At 44.4% G+C, this 24530-nt stretch overlaps 1 protein-coding gene across 1 annotated transcript in view; it reads right to left on the reverse strand.

The window, feature by feature from the left end:
- Positions 1 to 11319: 11319 nt before the first annotated feature.
- CDK15 (cyclin dependent kinase 15) overlaps positions 11320 to 24530 on the reverse strand; it is a 36839-nt gene continuing 23628 nt past the window's right edge. Inside the window, exons 10-12 of the mRNA XM_054208583.1 lie at positions 19550 to 19598; positions 16795 to 16934; positions 11320 to 11429 (exon numbers count right to left, since the gene is read on the reverse strand). Coding sequence (XP_054064558.1) covers positions 11320 to 11429; positions 16795 to 16934; positions 19550 to 19598 — 299 coding nt within the window. The remainder of the gene's footprint in view (positions 11430 to 16794; positions 16935 to 19549; positions 19599 to 24530) is intronic.

A 24530-nucleotide genomic window follows, 5' to 3' on the forward strand; every position in this document is an offset into this window, starting at 1 on the left:
CATGCCTGGGTGATAACAGTCCCTTCTCTGCTGGCTGGGCAGCTGCTTTCCTGGGTTTGTCTCTGTCACCTTCAAAGACTTTATGATTCTCAGGTTGCCTCCTCACTCAGCCCCCAAGACAACCTCATTTAGCCTCAAAGATGGTCCTGAGCTTGGGGCCTCATAGCTGTCTCCAAGCTTGTCTCCTGGCTCTTTCTGCACAGGATCCACAGTGGGATGGTCAGCATCCCTGCTCCCAGGTCCCTTGCAAACAGTTTTCTTTCAACTGAATTCAGTCTTTCAGGTCTGTGTGCAGCACAATGGCTTCTGAGAGGGTTTTGTATGAAAAAGACGTATAACCAGGTGAGAAGCCTTCAGCACCTACCCAGCAAAGCATGGTGCCGTTTGCCTTGCAGCTTTTTACCAACTGCAGCATGCAGGTTCATGCAGCTTAGCCCACAGCTCACCAGCATCAGCACAGGAACTGCTTACCTAGGAGGAGACCTGTGCAACAGCATCGTCTTTTGCTCACAAGAATCGTTCCCAGACTTCGTCATGGGGACAGTTGGCCTTGGCAGTACTGTCACATGATGCGTGTGAGCCGTGTTCAGTGGCATAGAATCTTTTCATCCTTTCTATTTTAAATCCAGTCGAAATGTCAAATGGCCTGATGTTTCACTAGCAGAGAAGGTTCTGCAGAGAAAAATGCAACAACCATTCCTGATGAGAAGGTCGAAGCCGAAGTCAGACTGTGTTGCTCAGAGCTGTTATTTTCCTTTGTCACCTGTGGCACCAAACTAAGCTTTCCAGCACATCCTTCAGGGAAGTGCCCAGTCAGGCCAGCGGTCTAGCTCATGCTTGCTTCATCACAGACCCAGAAAGACCTGTATATCATAAATAGAGATGTTACAAACAAAATGTGGTCCAACTGCCTAGGGGAGGCTGATGAGTGGAGTTTAATCTACCCGAGATAAGAAGGACCTTTCATAACACATGGTTTTCATTTTCACAAATATTGAGACTATTCTTTGCATTAATGATAAAGTGGATTAAACATGCCACGTTTTCCTAGATAATGCCCCTCTGGAGTTTCACTGGGACCAAAGCAGATCTGGCATTTAAACTAAAGAAATCCCTGTTTGGTGTGTGGGAGTCTCTGGAGACACCACAGATCTGCATTGCAGCTGTGAGATACGGCATCTCCTCTGTTGCTTATCAGAGATCTATGCTTCTCCTGGGAAAACTTTGCCCAAAGGATTCAGCCCTTGCCAAATTTTCAACTGGATTTTGTTTTGTTTATTTTAAATTTCTTTTTAAACATCTGAAACCAACAAACTTAAAAAATGCTCTAAATCTATCAACTGGAGTTAATCCCTTAAAATAAAATAATAAAAAAATTAATTCCTCCAGGCTGCCAACTTCTGTTTCTAAGACGTAGTCTAAAATGGATTTAAATGACTGAAATTCTAAACCCTGAAAAAATGGCGTTTAATTGAAAAGAATCAACGTTTTTCTTTTCTCCTGTGGTATCGCACCTGTTCGTGGCATCTGACTCACCTGAATTTTAAAATGATTCATATCAAATATGCATGCGTGTGTAAAATGCTGCTCTTCTGACGTTTGTGCCCACTTTGCAGTGACAGGGAATGCAGGCACCTGAGGAGCGAGTCACCAGAGCCAGCACTGCGCCATCTCCTCTACAGTCAGTCCTCCAGGAGAGCTTTCCCCATGTCTATGCTCTCCTCCTTCTTCATGTCTGTACTCATTTATCATGCAAAAAAAAATCAGGGCAGGGATGGAGCCAGATATTTTAGGTCCAGAACAACCTTTAATTTTTTCCAAGGTTTCTACTATGCTGAAAGGCAGAATTTTGATATGACGTTACATGGACCCAGGGGGTGGTGTCTGGCTACGAATGCAGCTACATCTCCCTCAGCTTCAGGGGTGCTTAAGGCAAGTGGGTGGGCTGGACTCTATAAATAGTGTGTACTAATCCATACTCCAGTTTATAGAGAGGGATGGTAGAAAACACACAGCTACAATCTATTCAGGGAATTTGTTAGTATTAGAACCTCAGGGAGCAGATCTGCTTACTTCATAGACATCTTTTTGTTGGAAATATCAGTTCAATAAACAGTTTTCTCAGTCTCACTATCTTAGCAGTACAGGCATTACACATGAGGATGATGTTACAGGTCTTCCCAGTCCTAACACAGGGTTGTTCTCCCCAGTACAAAGGTGTAGGTCCACAGTTTTTTCTCATAGCTGTACAATAAATAGACATCTGCAGCACATGAAACACTTGGGTGTCAGCAATCATAAGGACGCCCACAAAGTGAAGCCTCAAAAAAAGTACACTCCTCAAGGACCCCCAGTCCTCTCAGTAAGACTCATATCGAACTCTGGAGGCAATAGATGGAGATCTTCTATTGCACATCAGCAATAAATATGTTCATCCTGAAAATAGCTTCAACGGCATATTTTGAATGAAATCTCTTTGGTTTGGAGAGAGCTAATGGTCAGATACCTGTAGGTGCTGGTCCTGTGTCATCATCTGGGATCCTTATGAATGGTGTTAACATACAGAGCTGTCTGATGTAATGCATGGCCAAGACTGGAGAATCCCAAGTTTCTGCCTTTTGCCGGTGGCTATCCAGGGAATATGGTATTTATTCACTGAGGTGGATGGTAAAGGGGAACAATCCTCTAACACAAAACGAATTCTGGTGTTTGTATCCAAGCTGTTGCAGGGTATACAAAGGCTATTGTCTTTGAATAGTTTTGCTACCTGCCTCATTACCCTGAAAAAGACTTTGGGATATTAAATAGAGAACAGTAAATCCCACTATCAGCAAATAATCCTCTGTGAAAGAAATACAGTAAACGAGTTATCCTTGTCTCAGCAGATGTTGCTTGTTGATATAATCGCAGATTCAGAGGTTATTGCATTTGAAGAGCTTTTCTGGAACTATTCAGAGAATATGCATGTGATGGCGTAAATGGGTGGAATATGATTTGGCTTTAAAAGATCTGGCTCTGTAACAGTACAGATCTCTGAGAATTGTATTTCATCTTATGACCAGCTGGATGAATGTCTTGCTTGATACAGCAGCATCACAGTACTGTATGTCTTGAAGGCAATGCTAAATGCAGACCCTGGCTGCAACTAAAAGACTCAGAATGTCCCGATGTGCTGTTTGGGGCCAGCCTGCTCTAGAGGAAAGCAAAATTCAGGGCTGGATCCAGACCCAGAGTCCCCATTGTCACGCTGCTGGAAGCAGCACTAGGTTTCCCTACTTGTTTGACTAGGAATAAATGGGACTGGATTGGTTTTCTTCCAGAGCGGTTGTACTTTGCCTCATTATAAACTTCACCATGTGCTGTCCTTTCCTCTGCCTTATCTCCACGTCTCCTTCAAGGGCAACGCTGGAATGCAAGAGGGGTGCTTTTTCTGGGAGCTGTTCTGAGCTGAGAGGACAAGCAAAAATGACCCTTTCTCCTGGTTGGTGTTTCAAACAGCTTCCGCCCGCGGGGAGGGGATGTGTTGAGAACGTGTGAGAGAAAACACTGAGAAGGGAGAAAAGGCACAAAAAGGGAGGGGAAAAAAAAAGGACAGCAAGGAAGCTAGAGACAAACTTCGAGTTGTGGATTATTTCTCACCCAGGCTCTAATTAGGAAGCCTCTTCTGGGACCGTGAAGCTGTCAGGCTGCCAAATGTCAGCGTGTTTATCAGAGATCAGGCGAGTCTCCAGCAGCTGCAGTTTGGTGCCGTGATCCTCCTGGGTCCCTCCAGCGTGTGACTCACACTCGGCAATGGCACCCCCATAGGTTTCAAGGCACAGTGGAGGGCTTTTCCTTCTCCCTTAAGAATACAAAAATAAACTTTTTCCTGGGATCTGGCCTCTTCATTCCGGTCCTGTGCAGAGAGGGTTAAACACAGGGTGCAGAGCCGCTTTGGCAGTGTGTGACTCAGATTCCCAGGGAAATCCCCAGCTTATCTGATGGAGCCTGTTAGTCTGCTAATTGAATAAGCTCCTATTAAAAGTGCAATGTTTTTTAATGACTGCTAACAAAGGGCCAGATTCTGATCTGATCTTTTCGCTTGGGATCATTTTTGCTGATGGTCGAGCCCTGCCCCTAATTGCCGCCGTGCGGGGGGGAGGGAGGCAGCTGCCTCCGCAGCTCCAGCGGCCTCCGCGGACCCCGGCCTCGCTCCACAGCGCGGAGCTGAAACCGAAGCGCCGGCCCTAGGGCTTTCCTGGTGCAAGCGAGATACCAGCTGGGCATCAAAACTCCCGCCTTAATGAGCCAATACTTCATGAGGTGTAACAGGCGGGAAGCTTTTAATGGGGATCTTCAGGAAAAGGGTGCAGTGCAGCCAGCAGAGGAAGGCGTTTGTTAGGAGACTACCAAGGAGTTCATGTAACATAATTGCTGCAAATAGCTAATATGCAATCCAGGCCGTGCTCTGAGTAATTAACTTTCCCAGTGTTGAAATCGGGTTGATTTGTTGATTCTGCATATAAGATGTTGTCTACGTCTGCATAGGAGAAAAGCTGTGTATGCCTCTGCATAAGCACATTCAAACCTTAATTTTAATTAAAATGATGTGCATTACAGCTGTATCTCTTGTTCTCTATGGGAATTGAATTTGAGAAGGTATTTGCCTAATAGGAAAACAAAAAAACGTGGTTAGCATTTAAAGTGAACTTAGTGGGGTTCCAGGGTACTTCCGAAGGAGAGCCTAACAGCTTCGATTTCAGCCAGGCCCTGTCTGTCCCGGGATGGGGCTGAGCTCTCTCGCATGACCCTGTGATCACATTTGCCTTCCTTGTCTCACCGGAAACTCCCCGTGGGTTCCCCAAGCCTATGTGACATTAGAGCCATGAAAAGTTTTCTGATATAATTATAAGGAGATATTTTTTATGGTTTTTTCTTGCCAGCCAGGAATGAGATCTGGCCACCTTCGCCCCCACGTGTCTCTACACCCACTCAGTTCCTTTGTGTGTCCCTTTTGTTTTTCTCCTAGGAAAGTTTCTATTAAAATGCAGGAGATTCTTTTGGAAGGTCCAACGTACCCACACTAACACTGAGCCGCTGCTTTAAAAGTTTCATAAGCAATCCATGAGTGGTGTTTTTTTTTTCCCCACAATAACAATAGTGAAGTGTCAAAAACCTCAAGCTCCTGTTATCAGAGGCAGAGTCTAAAACCCTTTTCTCAGCCTGTTTTCTCTTCCTCACTCCCAAGTTGTCAGATGCTGTGACACGGCTCCATCACGCCACGACTAGCAGTCCCAACAAACAGAAAATGATTTCCAACTGGCAAACACGCTGTTTACTTTCCAGAAAAATTGCACTTTCCCATCTGACAGCTGATCAAGGGATCTCCTGCTGCTGTCAGCATGAAGAAGTGTTTAAACACACGGATGGAAGTTTAAACATTTTCTCATTATCACAGAATAAAAAAAAAATTAAAAAATAATAAAAAAATAAAGGCATTGAGACTCTCCGACCACCTGCTGTGCCGGTAATGAAGCAGTGTCACATGACCAGCCGGCGAGGACTTTTATCTCTGCCCCAATATCATTACTGAAGTGACACCTGTCACATGACCCGCATCAGGGCTTTCATCTGGGCTCCCCAAATGCAGTTCTGGCTCGTGAGGGGGATTTTCCTGGCACTTTTTTCCCCCTTTAAAAAGCATTGCCCGCTTGCGCCATTACAGACAGGGGTTTGCAAGTATTAAAAGTCCTTGGATTTTTTCTTGGGGATATGTAATTTGGCCAACAAACTTGCTCTGGGATGAAATAAAACAGAGAATCTTGGCCAGGGAAAGAAGTTATTTCATTTACTTCAAGATGTTTTTAAAGCAAATATTTAAGTCTGCTGTTAAACTCTCTTTACATAAAAGAGGATGTTAAAGGATTTCGCCAAAATCTCAGATTTGTTTTTAATTTTTTATTAGGTGGTGAGAAGAAATAGTTTGATGACCCTCGAGCACAATGGTCTCCATTTACATGCATTTCATAAACTCTTACCTGCTTTACCAAGGCATCCTACCCCTGCCAAGAGAAAGTGTTTTCTGGAAAAAAGGAAAGGTCAGTCCTGCAACTCGCTGCCAATGTCTGGGATATTTTGTGAGGTCTTCAACAGCAAACACCTAGATTTGAGATGGGCCCACATACATGATTGCAGTACTGAGCACTTATTCACCAGAACCTGTTCCGTTATTACCTCAAAACAGAATATCAAACACCCAGATGTGACAGGGCATGACCACCCACATGAACTAGACGTGAGCAGGTTGGAGATAAGAGTCTGAACTTCATGGCTTTTTCCTGCTCCTCCTTTCCCGCTCCGCACTGAGCCATGCATGAAGTCTGGTACTTCTCTGACCCCTTCATAATTTGATTCAGCTTACTAAAGCAATGAAAAACCAACCAAACAAAAGAGTTAATAGTTTTCCACCTGTTTAGTGAGTTAAATCAGCTCATCAAGGGCTTAGAAAAGTGCCAGAAAGCAAAAGAGAGACTGTGAAACTGGAAGCAGGGAGGGAAATGGAAAAGCAGGACTGCCTTTTTGGGCGGCACTAGCTTGGTACATGAATTCAGATGAGTTTCTTGTTACCTAGTCTTCCTGACCCATTGCAACCCTACGTCCATTCTTGCTGAGAGCTGTTGCCCCTGAGATTGTGCAGGCCAGAGGATGGAAAATCTCCTGAGTCAGTACTCCTGATGTAACTAGTATTCCCTTTAGTTTGGGAGAGGAGTGGCTGTGGGGCCCTTCCTGGCTTTCTGCCCTTCCAGGTACAGAGCTAGAGGGTATCGTTGGGCCATTTGGCAATATAGCATAAGAGCTTTGGCCATTATGGGGTAGCAGCTATGTAAAAGAGCAGCCATTCTCTCTGCTGCTGCAGGGCAGAAGAAATTTACAACTGGTGTTCTGGATAGACACCATGAGGAAAGTGACTCATTTCCCATCATTAGATCCCTCATTGCCCATGCATAACAAATCCTTTCATTTAACATATCTTGAGCATTTAGTGGCTCCCAATTAGGAGCAGACATACAGCCATAACCATCCCATGGCAGGCATTAGAGATCCTGCTTCTTCTCAGCTTTTAGTCCGGCCATCTCCAAGAGTGCAAAAGGAATGCAGAATTCCCCTGTCCTAACTTGGACATCATGCTCTGAACATGCATATGACAATGCAGTGTAACTCAGAAGTGGAGAGCTATCTTCTACCTATGTAGACAGTCGTTCACTTTATAAAAGCTTCTTATTTGTACCAGTTCTTAGAAGCTTTTGCAATGCAACAGCCAGTGACAGTATGCTTAAGAACTGTTGTTTTTCTCCTAAAAGGGTTCCAAATGCCCTTCTCTCCACAAATAAACCTGCACATGGGAAGCTGACACAGATATACACGCCTAAATAGAACTCTACAGGATACTCTACTCTGATCTCACTTAAACTGCTGTGAGGTCACTGTAATATTATTCCAGATTCATTGCAGAGCAAATGAAAGGCAGAAGGTCCTAATATTGAGACAACTTTCTGTTCAGGATTGCAAAGGGAGGTCAAGCATTCACACTCACTTTGACGGTGGCTGGTGTTTGGGAGATCTAGGACCACTCAATCTAGAGGTAGAAAGCCTTTTGGGACATAGGTTGCCTTTCATCAAGGCAGAGAAATTTAAGGACTGTCACGTAATATGAGGAGTACCTCTTGTCCTCTTAACTGAGCAGTGCCTGCAGATAGTCTGTGCGCTCTTTTACATAGCTAATCCATATGTTACTGCAGTTATGTCTATAGCAAGGACAAAGGGGAATATAAACAGTTGTGCTGCTTCCCGTCCAGATCTGCAGTGTTTGGTTAGCAAACAATGGACTGGGGTGGGGCTGGAGATGTAGCTCCCTTACACTAAAATCTCACCAGTCTTTCTATGGCTGCCGCCCATTTCTCTGGTGTTTCCCCATAGCTCCATGACTGATTTTGTTCCAATGCCTCAATGCTCTGCATAATTCTTGCTCAGAGACGTTCTCCCAGTCATGCCAGTGAGGCTACTTGGATGAATAAGAATTATTCAAGAAGGTTTGCATGCCTGCTCCTTAATGATTTATCTTTATCTTCCTTTTCTTCCCAGATCTACTGTAAGGTTACACCGAGGCTTCTGGTTTCTGATGTCCCAGAGCTGAGAAAAAGTATCACAGATAAGTGAAACCAAGCAGACTAGTACATGGACACAGTAAGTTACTTGGTTTCCCAGTTCTTCCAGGAAGAATTCAATGAGAAATTTCACAGTAACTGTAGTTGGGAAGAGCTCTCTGATTTCCCCATGTATCCTGATCAGCACTCACCTCAGATTAGCTTGCTTTCTCATAGTCTGTCAGCAGCCCTGAGATCAAGGAGATTAAAACACCCTGGTAACTCATTAATGAGCCAGTACTCTCTGCAACAGCTGGACTAAAAATGGCCCGTGTTTGTCTGCATCTTAATTCTTTGCCATCTCCCCTCTGCTCATCAACACCTGCACACATTTGGGACCCAGTATAAGAAGACCCTTGAATTCAGCTCTAAGCAACCAGTCTGCAATGCACATGTCTAATGCTCTGCTGGTGTGGAACCAGTATGCTGGTAATCCTGTTAGTAATGGCAGAAGCTCCCTCTAGGAAATTATAACAAATAGTCTTAAACAATTCCTTTTGTTGACAACTTTATCCAAGAAACCATCTTCCCTGGAGACTTCACTCAACTTTTGACTAATCCCTCCTTCCCTCAGGAGCTCTTTTGTTGAAGGAGATTGTAGGCAAACCCCAGGAATGACAGGTCTCTCTAAGCCTTGGATCAGCCTCTACATTCTTTCAATTGTCAGTCCCCATCTGTCCTGTTTGTACATCGATCTTCTGGTCCAGGGATCTCTCTATTAAGTGACACATGGTTGAGTTTATTCTGCAAGTCCAGTGTCCAGACTGTGCTGTTACATCTTCGTTGCCAAGTCAATCTTTCTGACATTGCTTTCTGAAAAACAAAAGGCAGGACATCTGCACCATTTCATTATCTTCTGCTGAAAGGTGATTTTTAAAAATACTGTCTGTCCACCCCCTCCCCTCGCCCCCCTCCCCCCCGCCATTCTGTCCTTGTTTTATGCTCCCAAAGATTTTGCTGTTGCAAAAGAATTCTGTTAGGATAAAAATCCTTGGCCTCAATTCTGAATCAAAAGGAAAAATAAATCCTAATTCCAAATATTCTGCAGGGCTAGTGACTTCAGTTACTTTGCTTGTTAACAGTTGGTTTAAAACAAGCTCAAATTTTCCTGTAGATTCAACTACACTTAGCTAGTACAGCAGCAGGTACATATAAGAGGCCCTGTATTATTTATCCATGTTTTGAGAGACAGCAGAAGAATGGAAGCAGATTCCAATGATCCATATGTTCCTCCTCAGCAGGTAGAGGCAAAGAGGTGAAATAGGGTAGAAAATGGAAGTATTGGCATGGAGTGTATATCACCCTGGGATAGATGCTTGGCACTATCTCTTTCCTTCCTGAAACCAGAAGGAGAACAAGGAGGAGACTGTAATGATGTTTTCTCCCTCGCTATGTCACTTAAGGCCCATGGATTCATGGCTGAGCCTGGTATGTTTAGTTTTTTGGTTTTGTCTATTTTTGTAACTTAACTCAGGTTGGCCAATGAAGGAAGGCTGGCCAGTTTCATTATGTTCCCAGGAAATTCCATTCTCTCATGTGCCAGCATGAGGCTGTTGTGCTTTAGATGCCTATCTACCTCTGATTAGACTTGAAAAAACATACATAACCCCCTGCTTTCCATTGGTAGCCTATTAAAATGACAAAAAAATTACTGTTTCATTTATAACCTTGCTTGCATGTCTGAATCCAGATGCCTTTTTTAAAAAGAGAATTAATAATATGAACACCATCACTATAGAATGTTTTTCCTGTAATGAAGTGGAGAAGAAATGTTGAGTTGACATTTTGTTTAGTATGTTTTGTAAGCAGCTTAAACAAAGGGACACAATCACTTTGAGGCCAGGTTAATGTTAAAAAGAAAAAGAAAATGTTTAAGAGTATCTCCTGCTATTTCCATGGTTTCACTATTTTAAATTATATATTTGTGACATACTCTCAAAATCAGTTAAAACTGTCCAAATCGAAGTTCATTGAACACTGAAGCATGAGTGCCCTCCTCAACTGAGTTGTCCCAGAAGCCTTAGTGGAAGTGACAGCCAGCTTTTTTGGCAGGATTAGTTCCTCTCTGATGACAGAGAGGGAGCAGCCACCCTGTCTGCACTTAGCTGAGCAGGTGAGCAGAGAATGTATTCGGGCTGCCTCCAAAACCCAATCTGGCCAGAGCTCTGGCAATGTCAGGTCCTTCTCGAAAGGACTCAAGGCTGCCCTGTCTGCCTGCTGTTGTCTACATGATGAGGACAGATGGGGTAGAGAGAGGCTGTGAGACCAGGCACTGAGTGCTGGGACCCGATCCTATAGCAGATACATGCCATCTACACGCATTTGAAAGCACAGACAGGAAGCTGAGGTTTGCCCTGCTATCACAGCTAGGTTGCCTCTTAGCTTGGCAAACAATAAGACAGTCAAACTGATTTGGCCTCAAGATCACTTTCTAAGTCTGCCCTGCAAGCACAGACCCAGCCGGTGACACTGACTGGACACATGCTGTTAACAAATGCACAAAGTAAACAAAGAGACAGGATATAATAAAAGAATATTTTCTGGTAATTTCTTTCAATAACAGTGATTTTAAGTGATCTTTTGGTCTTCTGTAACAAAAAGGACATGGAAAATGTTGATGCTGAAGCATCATTTTGAGGTGTGTCTTATTAAAATACTGATTAATTAAAACCAAGGATGTTATGAGCTAAGGAGATTTTTGCCTAGCTCTGCTTAGGTTCCGTTGCATGTGAAACCAAAACAAGCAAGCTATAAAATGTGAATTCAATAGACAAGGACAAAGGCAAACAAAGCAATTTTGTCAGTTTAAGCAACGGGGAAATGAAGCAATATTTTGACTGTGGAGGCATCAGAGGAAAGGGCAGTGGTCTGAGGCTTGGCAATATGAAGAAACAGACCCAAATCTCTCATGATACCACTGAGCATTGTGCACTGAGGGCCACTGGCTTGCTGATTTCTTCTCTCTGAATGTGAGATTTCCCACTTTGTCCACAGCCTGGGATGTGGTCATCCAGCCCTGGGTATCAGTTCTGTTTTCCCATCTTCAATACAAAAAGGAATTAATGTGCTAAGGATGACAGGAGCAGCTTTGACAGTGGGAACTACATGCTTACCCAAGAATTAGTCAATCTGCTTTCTACCAAAACTTGCTTGAACCTCCCGAGAGATGGCCTATTCGGTAAGAAGCAAACAGGTCACAGATTTCAGGTTGCAGTCTCACTCCTGGAACTGTGAGCACTGATTGTCCTGTGGAAAAATCAGGTTAAAGAGAAAGCTGCAGAACGGCCCTTTCCTTCACTGTGCTACTTTCCGAATGCTCTCTGTGACATTAGCCACAATATAAACTAATAAAGGATCCTATTTCTCACAGCTCTGTTCCTTCTGATTTTTATTGGAAAATGATTTCTTTAATCTAGGCACCCTTCTCTAGAAATCTCATCTACAGTTTCTTTTCTTTTTTATTTTTCGTTTTCTTGGAGCAACCAGCAAAATATTATTTGGTAGAACAGTGGTGGGAATGCAACCCACTAATCAAAAGGATTCAAATGGATCTACGCACTGCCAAGCTCTCTCCTTCCCACCCAGTGGAGGGGGGAAAAAAGAAAAAGAAAAAAGAGATAGAGCGAAGGCACGGAGCTTCTCTCCTTCAGCAATCTCACAAATGCAAAACCTTCCACTCCAGTGACTCCTCATTAACTTACCAAATCTGACAGTCTAATTATCGTAGCTGCTTCACGCTTAGAATAAATAAATACTAAAGTGGGTGTTTAAAGAAATTGAGCAGTGAAATTCAGTCATCTAGACAGTCAATAGAGAGAGAGTTTATTTTAAATTTTTACATTCTTATGTATTTATATCATTTTAGGAAAGATAATGAGATAGTTGTCTTTCAGGCTAATTGAGTTCCTAGGCTCATGGTTGCTTGCTGTCACAATCTCAAACTTAGCTTTAACTTTTGTGCCTTAGAAATCTGATCACTACATCCCTATTTGCTCTTTTCTGCTGATAACTGGGTGAAGGCAGAAGTGCACCTGAGGATGGCAAATGACTACAGGGGAGTTCCAGTCCAGATGTCTTTCACAGCAAACAAGACAACTAAATCTTCTCAGATTTGCATTTAAGAGTGTTAAAGGGAAAGTGGAAGTTAAAGAAACCTCAGATATAACTTGCAATTAGACAAAATACGGAAAAATGTCTGCTAACCTCTGATGCAATAACGTCTGCCTCCATGAAGGGTGTTAACAGCGCTCCCCCAAAGAGCAGTTCATCTCCTTGAACAATAAGACCTTTATAGAGATCCTCTGGCCTGAGATCAATGGGATTCAGAGCATTTGATCCATGTCTGTAGGACTTTGTTTCCACAAGTCATGTGGGACAAACTTTGCGCCAGTTGTGCTTTTGCAAGAGCACGAGCTGGGGAGTGAGGAAAGGAAACCTTCCTTCTTTTTCCGTCTTCCCCTTTGCCCTGTGCTCCTAAATGGGCCCAGCACCTGCGAGCATGATGTCTGCTCCGGGCCAGCGACCGGGGAAGAGCTTAAGCAGGGCAGCATTTCCAGAGACCTGTGCCCTTGGCACTCATCCACTGTGATGTTGCAATGGCTCTTTCCTAGGGTGGTGGCTTAATAACATAATACAAAATCTGAGTGTCCTGTCAGTATTTACACAAGCAGACCTTCCACCACGGTGGAGACTGGGCCAGCTGAAGTGAGGGATGTTTTTCCTGAGTTAAGTGAAGATGTGCTTTATCACCTCACAGAAAAGACTGCTTTTGGTTCAGGAATGACAGCTGATTTGCTGCTCCACACCAACTTTGTTTTATTCCCTTATTAAGACACATTATAAACCAGATTCATACACCTGGTGGGAACTTCACTTTCTAGGTGTCTGTATCTGATTTGTAGAGAAGGAAATCCATTTGCTGTATACAGACGTGGCAAAGCACAGAGGTAAAAAAATGTGACTATATAAACCTTTTAGCTATGTAGGAGAACCTAGGGAAAGCAGCCAACCCAAACAACATGTCCATGAAAGTCATCTCTTCTTTATTTGTGCCCTGTGATAACATCTACCAGCACTGGCTAATCCCAGCAGTTATGGGATTTTTGGTAGGCAATGGCTTGCAGCCTTAACCTCAGCATTGCCTACATTCGCTTTGCATTAGCTTAGACAGAACAGGCATTTAAATGACAGTGCTCTGTCAACACCAAGCCTCCCTCCTCCTCTTTGTCTTTGAAAAGCCCAATAGCGGGCTGTTTTAGGAGAAACGGTACAGTGTCATCACCCCCTGGCACACTGGTTTTGAATTGCTGGAGGGAGACCAGAGATGATCAGAGACAACCAGAGACCAACCGTACCCAAAAGGAGTAAGTCTCTCCTAGTCAAAGCCAGGATCACATTCACTCAACACACAATCCTCCTCACGGAGCACAAATTGGACTTGACTAACTGCTGTGCCGATGGTATGCCCAGGGTCAGATGTCTCCTGAACTGTGAGAAAGGCCTATACTGTGCCTGGACATCAGTCCGGTGAGGACAGGATCTGAGGTGCCAGCTCAGGCATCCCTGGCCCACATGCTGGGGTTGTTTGGCCAGAACTCTTCTTGCAATACGTTTTCTTGGGAGCACACTGATACTAATCCCAAATCCCACTGCTCACCTTCCCTGCTTGCGAGCCTGCTTTAAAGCATTTGAGGGCAAAAGAGAGGGAAAATAAACCAAATCTATAACTAAGAATAATAAGCTGCAATTGTTACTGTGTCTGACCTGTCTGACAGCAGAGTGAGATACCTCCTCAGAAGGCCCTTTGCACTTCAGGACTGACACTGAGTTGAGAGCACAGCTCACGCTTCCTTGATTCAAGGATCTCATCTTTCTTCCAGGAGTGATTAATTGGACAGAAAACATTCTGCTTTAGCAGGTGGCAAAGGGTTAGACTGAAGTTTTATCAGAGCAGCTGTAGTGGAGGGCTGCACTGCACAAAGATAATTGTCTCAGGATTGGCTTAGGCCAGAAAAAGGACAGCAAATGCTCCAGTTTTACAAAAGGTCATCACTGCCACCCCTTAGGCTACTAGCCACACTGGAAGGAAACTGGAGAGTCCCATGCTCCTCTCTTTCGTTGCCATATCCAGATGTGCTGGTGGCGTGTAGAGAATTAAGGCCACCAAATTGATGACTAGGGTTTGAACCTAGGCCTTAGCAGTCCCTTGTAGCACTAGAGGCACAGGAGCGAGCAGCTGTAGGAGAGGCCCATCTCTGGATCAGCCACACTTGGGAACAGAGAGTCTTGCAGCGCGGGCTACTCTTTTTTTCTAGTGCTTTGCATCCAGATGGGCATAAGCAACAGCAGCCTGTTCCCCTCTGCAGGAGCTGACCACCAGGATGCAACGAGCCCCTTGTTCCCTCTCCCCCTTCCCAGGGGCAGCAGCCAGCCTCTCGTCATTAGCATTCCCCTTAGTAATCAGAAACATGCTATTTGGAGGGGTACGTATCTTTGAAACACTGATTTCTCCAATTATTTTTTCCCAGGAATTGACCTTTGAAAAACATCCTCTGGCTTCCAGCTTGTCATAGCAACTTATAAAAAGGGTTATGGCTATAATTATTTCATAAAAATAGAAAAAAATTTCTTACGGGAACCTTTTATTTTTCCAAATGTTGTTTCCCACTTACTCTCTCACATACCTTGGGATCAACCCTGTCCTCCTTTCACCTTTCATCTCCAGCTCATTCTTTGCCCTTCTGCTTTAACTTTCTCCTTCAGAGGAGGATAGCCAGCATCCTCCAGAACAAAGTGGGAACAGAATATATTTTAAATCTGCACCATGTTATCATAGCAACCAGAATTTTAAAATTATACAGTTAAATTCCAAAATAGTGTGATGCCAAAATGACAAGAGAACAAATGTCTTATACAATTACAGGAATAGGGATGGCTACACGGGAAATTATTCAGAATTGCCTAATTTTTACAGGCTTAATGAGTCACTCATGAATATGGTCTTGCATGATCATACTGTACTTGTTTCAGCCCTATGCACTTTGATTCTGTTCCCAACACATTGGTTGCTATGATAACACCATGCAGTTTCCTGTCGACAAGGTACTTCTCGCCACAATATGGGGGATAATAAATATGGCTTGGTGCATAAACCCAGGTGAAATGAATCTGTCCCCTCTCTGGCAGCACGTTGGAGAGATTGACACGTTATGCCAATCTGTTTTCACATTCCTTCTGTTTCTCCTCACTCTCTCCCTTTCTCTCACATTGTCTGTCTCTGTACCTGTTTTTTTCCACACTCTCTCTCTCTCTCTCTCTCTCTCAGCACTGACACTTTCATCTTCTCCCTTGGGGATTGGAGATGTCACTGCGGGAAGTGCTTGTCCGCCTCTCCGGCAGCAGCAGAGCCCTGTGGCTTTGACAAACCTCATTTAATTGGGAGGAAGCCAGGAGGGTTTGAAAGAACTGAAACATCCACGAAACTCCTTTTATCAGGCATAATTTAAACTCTGCATGGAAAAAACCCTATATGTATAAAGAAAAGTCAACTTCCCTCCTGCTGTGCGTGCTCCCCTCCTCCCCCCCCGGCACAGGCAGGCTCCTGCGAGATTCCATCTTTTCATTTTTCTAAAAGTGTCAAAGTAGATTTGTGCTCTGTGGCTGGGTGAACAGAAAAGGAATGCAGATGTCTCTCACTCATGCACATACGCACAGAGAGCACCTTCTGAAGGGCGGCGGTTTGGGAGAGATGCTAGCTGGCTGCTCCTTCACTTGGGATGTGTCGCAGGAGCCAGAAATTAAGTTTTCAAATAGCTTGACATCACAGTGCAAGAAGGCTTCTTCTTAATTGCCCCTATCTTAAAAAAACCCAACAAACTAACTCATGTAGTGGGTGCCCAGGAGGCAATGGGGAGTATCAGGGCTCTCTGGCCTGTTGCCCAATAGGAGGGAGCTTTTTCCATTAAGGAACAGAACCGGTAGCTTGAGAGACCTGGTATTTATTGTCAGCTCAGGGCAGGAGACGCAGATCTGTGTGTATGCAGTTGTGTGCTTAAAGAGAAGGGAGCAAGGGAAGAAGAAAATAAAGCAGGTAAAACTGAGGGAGAACTGGTGCGACAGGGTATGGGGAACAGCTGTTGTCTCTGAACATCAAAAGGGAGCAAGAGGAGCGGTCCAAGGGAATTGGGGCTAGCACATCATTCTGAGCAGCTGGGAATTCAGGACATCAGGAGGGACTGGCATGTGAGTTACACTGAATATACAGTGTGAGCCAGCCTGAGGGAAAGCTCTGAGCCCCTGGGGTTACAGAATGGGGGAGAAACGACCTGTCAAAGCATATACACCTCCGCTTTGTAAATGTACTAGGGCGGCAGCCCATCCAGGTCCCCTTCTAGTGTTAACACCGTGGTCAAGTGAAAGAAAACAGAAAAACAAGCTGTCAAATTTGCAATGGGATGTATTTGCAGCATATGGGAGTGAGAAGGGAGGGCAGGCAGAAAAGAGAGAGAGATCTGGGTGAATGGCAGAGACTTTCAAAGTATAGAAGAAACCCGTAATAATTGGCATGTGAATTAGCGCTTTCTTGGTGAGATGAAATCAAGAGTTAACTTACCAGCAGAAACCTGATAGAGCTGAGGAGGCAGAGGGCTGAAGAAGCCATGAAGAAGCGCATCTTGTGCAGAGATCCGGCCTCGAGGGAAGGCTGTAAGCATCCTGGAGGCCAAATCCTCTGCTGCTGGCATCCTGCTCAGCCTAGGAAAACAGGAGGAAAAATAGCATAAGAGATGAGCACAAGCCAGAAAGCTGGAACCAGAACTTGACCCAGCCCTTCTCAGAGCTTGAGGCAGAGATAGTAGAGGGACACAGGGGAGCTGGATAAACCCATACCAGCTGTATAGCTTTCCAGGACTTTTGCTTTTCCATGTGAGTTTGATTATGTTGGAGTAGATGCATCCAGGATCTCAGCCTAAACTTATGTTTTCAGAGGAATTTTGAAAATAAATTGCTATTTTGTAAAAAGAAGGTTGCAAGTAAAAGGCAAAAAACTGCTGGGAAGACTGTATTTTATATGTTGTAACTGGAATATCAGAGGTTGGGGTTGCCAGTTTACAGTGACAATGCAAGTGAACAAGATAACCTGACTGGCCCACTGAGCAGACCAGAGATCAAAACTAAAAAAATAAAGGAAATACCGTTTCCCCTTTTCCTACTCTAGTACCAGTAGTGCAGCTGGTTGTAAAACGTGTTGGGGATTCATGGAGATGAATCTGTTTCTCAGATTGAGTGCTTAAAATAGATGTAATACACACATGCTCCATGCCTAGCAAATAGCAATGCCAAGTGGCTGCTTTCTAGAGGAGCAAACAGCTGGGGACAAGGAAGTGGAAGAGAGAAAACAAACCAACAAGGAAACAAATAAAAATAGTCATTTAGTTTTACAGCTTTTAGTTTGTTTGTTTGTTCTGATCCTGTTTCAGCATCAGGAGGCCCATCAGAGCCTGTTGTGCTTCCTCCCTCGGCCCCCACCAGTGCTTCCCCTCCAAGTGACATCAGGCGCCGGTATCCCCCTTCCCCTGCACTCCCCCTCCCTACACAGGACATTTGACATGCTGACATTTTCATTTTGAGGCGATAAAATGTAAAAAAAAGAAGGGAAAAACACAGAGAGAGAGAGAGGTATCCTGAGAAACAGATTTATAAAAGGTATCTGGCCTCACTGCGGTAGGTAACTGCTGAATTCTCACCTCCAGCAAAACGGTTCAAGCCCCTGCTGCTTTGGGGAGCAGGGACAGGACAGGGAGCCAAAGCATCCAGCCTGAGGCTGCTTGCTAGGGCTGCACCACATGCTGCCCCTGCCATGGCAGGGTCTTACTGGAGACCCTCTGCCCGCTCAGTCCCTGATGCTGCAGGCACCCACGCTGGGCAGCAGCATGGTTCAGTGCTTCCCACCATGGCTCAGGCTTCCTGGTGGTGGCTGAGCTCTGCACAGAGCTCCCCTTTGATTTCTTAATTGGCCATGGAGAGTCATGGCTGAGTGGTCTGTATGAAGCAGCTCTTTCCTTCTCAAGAGCCGAGCATGCCAAGGCAGCCGTTCGGCCATGCTGGCATAAGGACTCTGTAACGCAGAGTTGGAGCTGGCCCACGTGCAGCCCAGAGCTCTGCCACAGAGGGCTCGACCAGCCCGTCGGTATGGGGCTGTAATGGGGCCTGTCAAGGTATTTTAGCCAAAAAGCAGAAGTACAATACAGCAGAGTTGCAAGGAATATAGTTATTTCTTTGTTCAGGCTGAGAGAGGATTTGTTCTCTTCCAGGGCCTGTGTTATCAGGATTTGGGACTGCTGAGCTTTGTGTGTTTCTGAAGACGTGCATGACAATGGCTGGCATTTCAGCAACCTGTGCTTTGCTGAAAACTTCAGCATGTTTGTTCAGCCATTCAGAAACCCAGCTCTGAAGGGCCGCACACTTCCCTCTGAGAAGGCCTGGATCCCAGGCAATGTGCTGAAGAGATAATAAACAGCAGTGATGAAAACTGTGGTTACCTCCTCAAAAGAATATTTGATTCTTGACCTGTGCATGAATACAATCCTGAGAACAAATCCTTTCTAGTCTTTTCCTGCGTAACTATAAAGCCTGTTGTGTGCCTGAAAATCAGTACTGGGGGTGTGTGTGTGATTCAATTTCAATGACTCTCTGAGCTAGGTTAGGGCACTTTACCTGATTAAAAATTTCTTTCACTGATACATATATACATGATGTGTGTGTGTGTGTACACGTATATATGCTTGAAAAATACTCCCTTCCCTTAGCACACTAGGGAGCCATTGGGTGGTGTTGGTGTGCCTGGTCAAGCTGAGGTATGTAACCGTGGCCCTAGTCTCATAGCTTTTGGCCACTGAAGAATGTGAATTTTCCCCTCGTAACTAATCACAAGATTATTTCATTGTCTCGTAAAAATGCTGTCCTAGCACGTCTTCCTTACCACTGTTGAGCAACATTCCTACAGTCTGTTTCTAGAAATGAAGACTGGGACAGTGCAAAGTCTGTCTTCAGTCTGGGCAAGAGGCCCTGGGAAAGTACAACCTTCTGAGGCGAACTCTGCCCCGCAAAAAGCTGCCCATAATGTCACTGAATCACCGCTTATCTGAGAATAATCACTACTCCTCTGGGAATAATAAACCCACTGTATGCCTACCTCTGCTGCGATCTCTCAAAATCAGTTGCTTAACTGATGTTAGATCTGCTTGTTACTACAGAGCCACCCAGCTCTTCCTGAGCGTGCCAAAAGAGCTCATTTCAAGTTAAATGATTGCATAAAGAAACAAATAAACCCAGAGGCGATTTTGACGTTGCCGTTACAGGTAGCTTACCTGTCACAGATGACTCGGAGTCTCTGAGGTCTCCTGGAAGCAACCAGTTCTAGAAAGTGTAATATGCAATCACAGGATTAAATGAAAATCAAGCCAAACCCCATTCTTTGAGCCCTTACAAAAGACACGTGCTCGGAATTTCAAAGGGCCCTATAGAATCTGTCATCTTAGTATTTATAAATATACATTATTCCTATAGGACTTGAGCACCAGCATTGATGTTAATAAGGCTGTTCCAGTTCTGTAACCCTTTCCTTTCATGCATCTGTGAATATAGGCCTTGGGCCTCCTTCTGTTACAGTGCGAGTCTTCGCTTTGACTTCAATAAAAGCAGCATCAGTCCCTAAAGCCTTCACACGAAGGAAGCAGAAAGAGGTCTGCAGGCTTGAATTCCCAGCAATTGTCTTGGCTTACCAAGGGGCTGCGGAGCGCCGGGTATTGCCCTGTGGGCACATGGGGCTTTTGTGCATGGATCTGGCAGAAAGACTGGGGACAGAGCAAAGGCACTTGGGTCCTACTCTCTTCTTGCCCACTGCTCTTGCTGTCAATCCCTCACTAAGTTTGGCGTTTATCAAGTTAACCATTTTCATGCACCCTTTGCACTTACTGATTCAAACGTCCCTACCAGACTGGAACTTTGCGGAGCTCGCAGTTTTGGGAAGGCCATGTTGTTGTTGCCATTTGTCAAGGACACATTTCTAAACATTGTGGAAAATGTAGAGGAATACATTCCTTAAATGTTTTCTTATGAAGCATGAATTTTCTCAGGCTTAGATATGAATGAACGGCTTAAGCCTGGAAGATTTCCCCTTAGAGCTGATCAACGGAGACATTTTCTTGCATCAGAAAGGCTGCAATTTCTACCCAGCTACATTCTCTTGAGCACCATTTCTGACAGCAGAGATGAACGGTGCTCTAGCCATGGAAAGGAGAGCAGGAAGGGTGGTGTAGACTTCTCTTCCAGCCCAGCCTTGGACAAGCATTCCCCGCGGCACTGAGACCACCAGGAGGCAAGCGCCACTGGTCTCTTGCTAGTAGATCCAGAACTCGGCTGGGGCTTAAGCTGCACCATCCGAGAGCATCTGCCGTCCCTTTCTGTTCGGGAGCACCAGCCACATCATTCAGGGACAGAAGCTGCCGTCTGTGGGCAAAGTGTGAGTCCACTCTGCCTTCGTTGGCACAGCCATCTGCAGAGTGCCAGGCCCTGGGGCTCGGTCACTCAGTGTCTGACTTGATGCACAGACAATTAGAAAAAGTGCAAATGACTGGACTTTCGGTACTTAACCTTTCCAACAGCAATCTTTCACCATTAAGCCAGGCAAGCAGGTTGTTAAACCTGTCTATCACCGGGTAAGTAACAGTTCACAATTGAAGTGTTGCCCTACACCCAAATACTAAGGTAATTGCTAAAGCAATAAATGTCAGTATAATCTGGGATGGGACTCATGACTGTTTAAGTGCCAGAGCACTGAAATTATCGCCAATATATAGAGGTTATATATTAGTATCTCAAATAACCCCTTCCCAAATCAGTCACTGAGATTAACTCTGGCAGAACATTCCTCTTGGATCACTAATAACATTCTCTATGGATCCTCTTTCCTTCATTTTGCCCCCTCGACTGTAATAACAGTGTAGAAATAAATTGTCCATATTGAGTAGAATTGTAAATTTTCCAGGCAGAATAGAAGAAAAGCAATTTAAAAAATGGTTTGGAAAGGCATAACATTTTTTTGTATGAGGTAGAAATTTTTACCTCTTAATAGAGCTGGCCAAAAACTTTCAGATGTTGTAACTTTCTGCCAGAAAATTTCAATTTGTGAGATGGAAACATTCCATTCAATTTCCTTTAATATTTAATAAAAATGTCAAGATGACTTAAATATTGTACTTTAACTCTACTGAAATCTTTTAACATTAATATTCTTTAATGAGTTTAACATAAAAGTTAAAAAATGCACGTTCAGTTGATAACAGCAGGGCAAAATGTTTCAATGATACCTAACTGAAATGTCACTTTGTTTTTGTGGAGTGCATTTTCAGGATTAACATTCCAAAGAGGAAATAGGATTTTCTTTACATTACAGATAGAAATATCAGCTTGCTTATGGAACTGGAGGGAATACCTGAATTATAGTCTTTGCTGTCTCGAGCAAGTCTCTTGACTTGAATTTCTCATTTATATAACATGGAGATTAATAATTATCTACAAGAGGTAGTGTAAGCGCCAGTGAGCCAGCTACTGCTGCCCCTGTCCAAACACATCTCTCAGTGGAGAATTCTGCTTGAGTGAGGACTGCCAAACTTGCCACTTTGAGTATACAAAGCTTTGATTATAAATGGAAGATATGGGTAAGAAAACAGTGTGTCTCTGCTCAAGGATTTAATGCAGTTAACTAATCCACTTTAAATCAGTTCAGATTAATCTCCTGACTGACCCCATATAGACAAACCCTTAGAGAATGCTGAGGCCCCATTGTGTCGAGCAGGGTAAGAACATAGCAGTAAATATTTTCTCTACTGTAAAAATTAGGACCAATCTAAAATTGTAAAACAATGTAAGCAGCTGTTCCTTAAAGGTAGGAGATAAAGAATATTTGGATATCATTCCAAAAAGTGGATGAACTACTGATTTAATCATCTCAGAATGCTGATATAGACATAAAATGATAGGATTGTGTAGGGCTGATTGGCTTTTTTAACAATACGAGTAGATCTGAAAGGTAGCACTTGGGTTTGTTATTTTCTATCGGTATGCAAGGCAGTGTGTGCTAATGAGGAAATACCTTCCTATATGGAAACCCAGGTGGAAGTGGCTAATGAACTGATAATGAGGCAAGCAAGCCAGAGGACAAAAGTTAAACTTTCCTAATTGATGAATAGAGAGAAAGAGGATGCCAAGTGCTGCTGGATGGAGGCACTGGCGTTGCAGGCTTGGAGAGAAAATTTCTCTCATTAGTGAAATCTCTGTAGCTGCAGGACAGAAGCAGAGCTCTGCCTGTGTGGCAGGCTGGAAACTGCAGTCCGTGCCCAGTGCCAGACAGATAGGAAGTTTCCCTGCAGCCTGGACAGCATATACTGCGCATTAGTTACAGTGCTGCTCTTCCCTTTGGGATCAAAGCCACATGCAGTTTACTATGACAATAAAAATTTCATCGTTTTAGAATTCAGTTTCAAACCATCCCATTTTTTAAATGAAACATCAGCATAAAAAGTGAGATTAAAAAAAAAAGGCAAAAAAAAAAGCACTCGGAGTGCAGACTTCTGCATTCTCAAAAATGTCATTTAAAGTTGGAGGTTCTGAGCCTGCTGCTTGTTGCCTCCATCTGCTGGTGACATTTTGGAAGCGCAACAGAGACGAAAAATCTGTACTCTGGAGCAGAAGTTGACTCTAGAAAGCTTTTAAATCTCATTCAGCGTAGCAAAGCCTGCAGGTATGTGAAAAACTAGGCTTAATTTAGAAGTCATTGCTGCATCTGAAAAAGCCCAGTGTAAAACCTGCATCTGCTAGGTGAGATGATACTACCTGCGATAGGAAAATTCATTAGCCTGTGTGATAAATCGAGGAGTAAAGCTCACTTATAGTGAGTTCATCACGTTATAAACAAATAAGCACTGTCCCCAACTCTTTGGAACCCAAATGTCAGAAAAAGGAAACAAAAACCAACTCGGTGCATTGGGCGCTCCAGTATTCCCAGTTTGGCGAAAGCACTAGCTTAATGTCATGGGCTGTGATTCCTAATCCTTTCCTGCCCTTGACCCCTGCTGTCTAGATTCAAACTTGTAACCATTAATGGGGCTGGATCAAAACACTGGCCTTCTGGTGTCACCAATGGTGTTTAGAGGGGATTTAAACTCCCTGCTTTTCAGCGCAGTGAAATGAACACAGCAGTAGATTAATGCAAGGATTTGAGCTCACACAGCATGAGAGCTTTCAAAAATAGTGTTAACAGAGCTACAACTGCCTCTTTCAGGGGAAGCAAAATGAGGGGAACAGAACAAATGAACAAACACAGGGCAAAGCCTTGTTGCTACGGGCAGGGCTCCTAAGCCTGGGGAGCTAGGGAGAGGGCCAGCGAGTGTGCTGAGATATGGGGCAGGAGCTCTCCCAGCCCTTCATGTTCTGCAGGAACTGGTTCTCAAGCCAGGGCTGGGATAAAACCGTGCTTTCAGGCCCCACAGCTGTGTGTAATTCCCTACCCCAACCATCTCACCCGCAGGAAGAGGGGGAGAGATCACAAGCTGCAGGGCTGGCGAGGGAAGAGCTGCTCGCCCATCCTTCCTGTTCACCCCAGGTCAGGCACAGGCTGAGACTTTGGCAAACTGTAGGCAATGGGGATGAGGCCCATTTCTGAACTTCTTTGTGCAAGAAGACACAGGGGCATAGGGTGGACAAATATTCCTTTGCCTATTTCACCCCTTGCCAGTTGCTCATAAAGGGGGCAGAGGAGCTGCTCTTCCCCCAGCTGCCCTGCGTGTGCCTGGCTCAGACCCTACAGCCCATGCTGTATCTCCTCTTCAGAGTCTGCAGTAGGATGTGCTTGAGCCCTCAGCAGTGACAGGAAAATATCTAAAGGTTTCCAGCTTTCATTTCAAAGATTCCTGCTAACCCACCTGGCCCAGGAACCCTTCCAGTAACCTCAGTCTGGGTCTGAGCCTACACTGCTGAATCCAGTGGGAGTTTTGCCATCAACTTCAATGAGAATAGGATCACACCTCAGTGCTTTGTTTTGCAGTGTTCGTTCCTTGCCTCGGGCAGGAACCTGTTTGTTTGTTTGCTGCCTGGGCTCACTGCGAACATCAATAGGACTAGCTAAAAGCATTCAAACCATCAGATTTAGGGAAGTGCTCCAAAGTTTGTTTGCTTATCTGAACCATCCCAGGCACTCAGATTCACACAACTGGGCTGGAAATAACCTCAAGAGAGATGGTTTTCTCAGGCAGACTCCACAGCTTCCACTCGGGCTGAGCATGTCCTGGA

The sequence above is a fragment of the Rissa tridactyla genome, chromosome 7, assembly GCF_028500815.1.
Source record: "Rissa tridactyla isolate bRisTri1 chromosome 7, bRisTri1.patW.cur.20221130, whole genome shotgun sequence".
Classification (NCBI taxonomy): domain Eukaryota; kingdom Metazoa; phylum Chordata; class Aves; order Charadriiformes; family Laridae; genus Rissa; species Rissa tridactyla.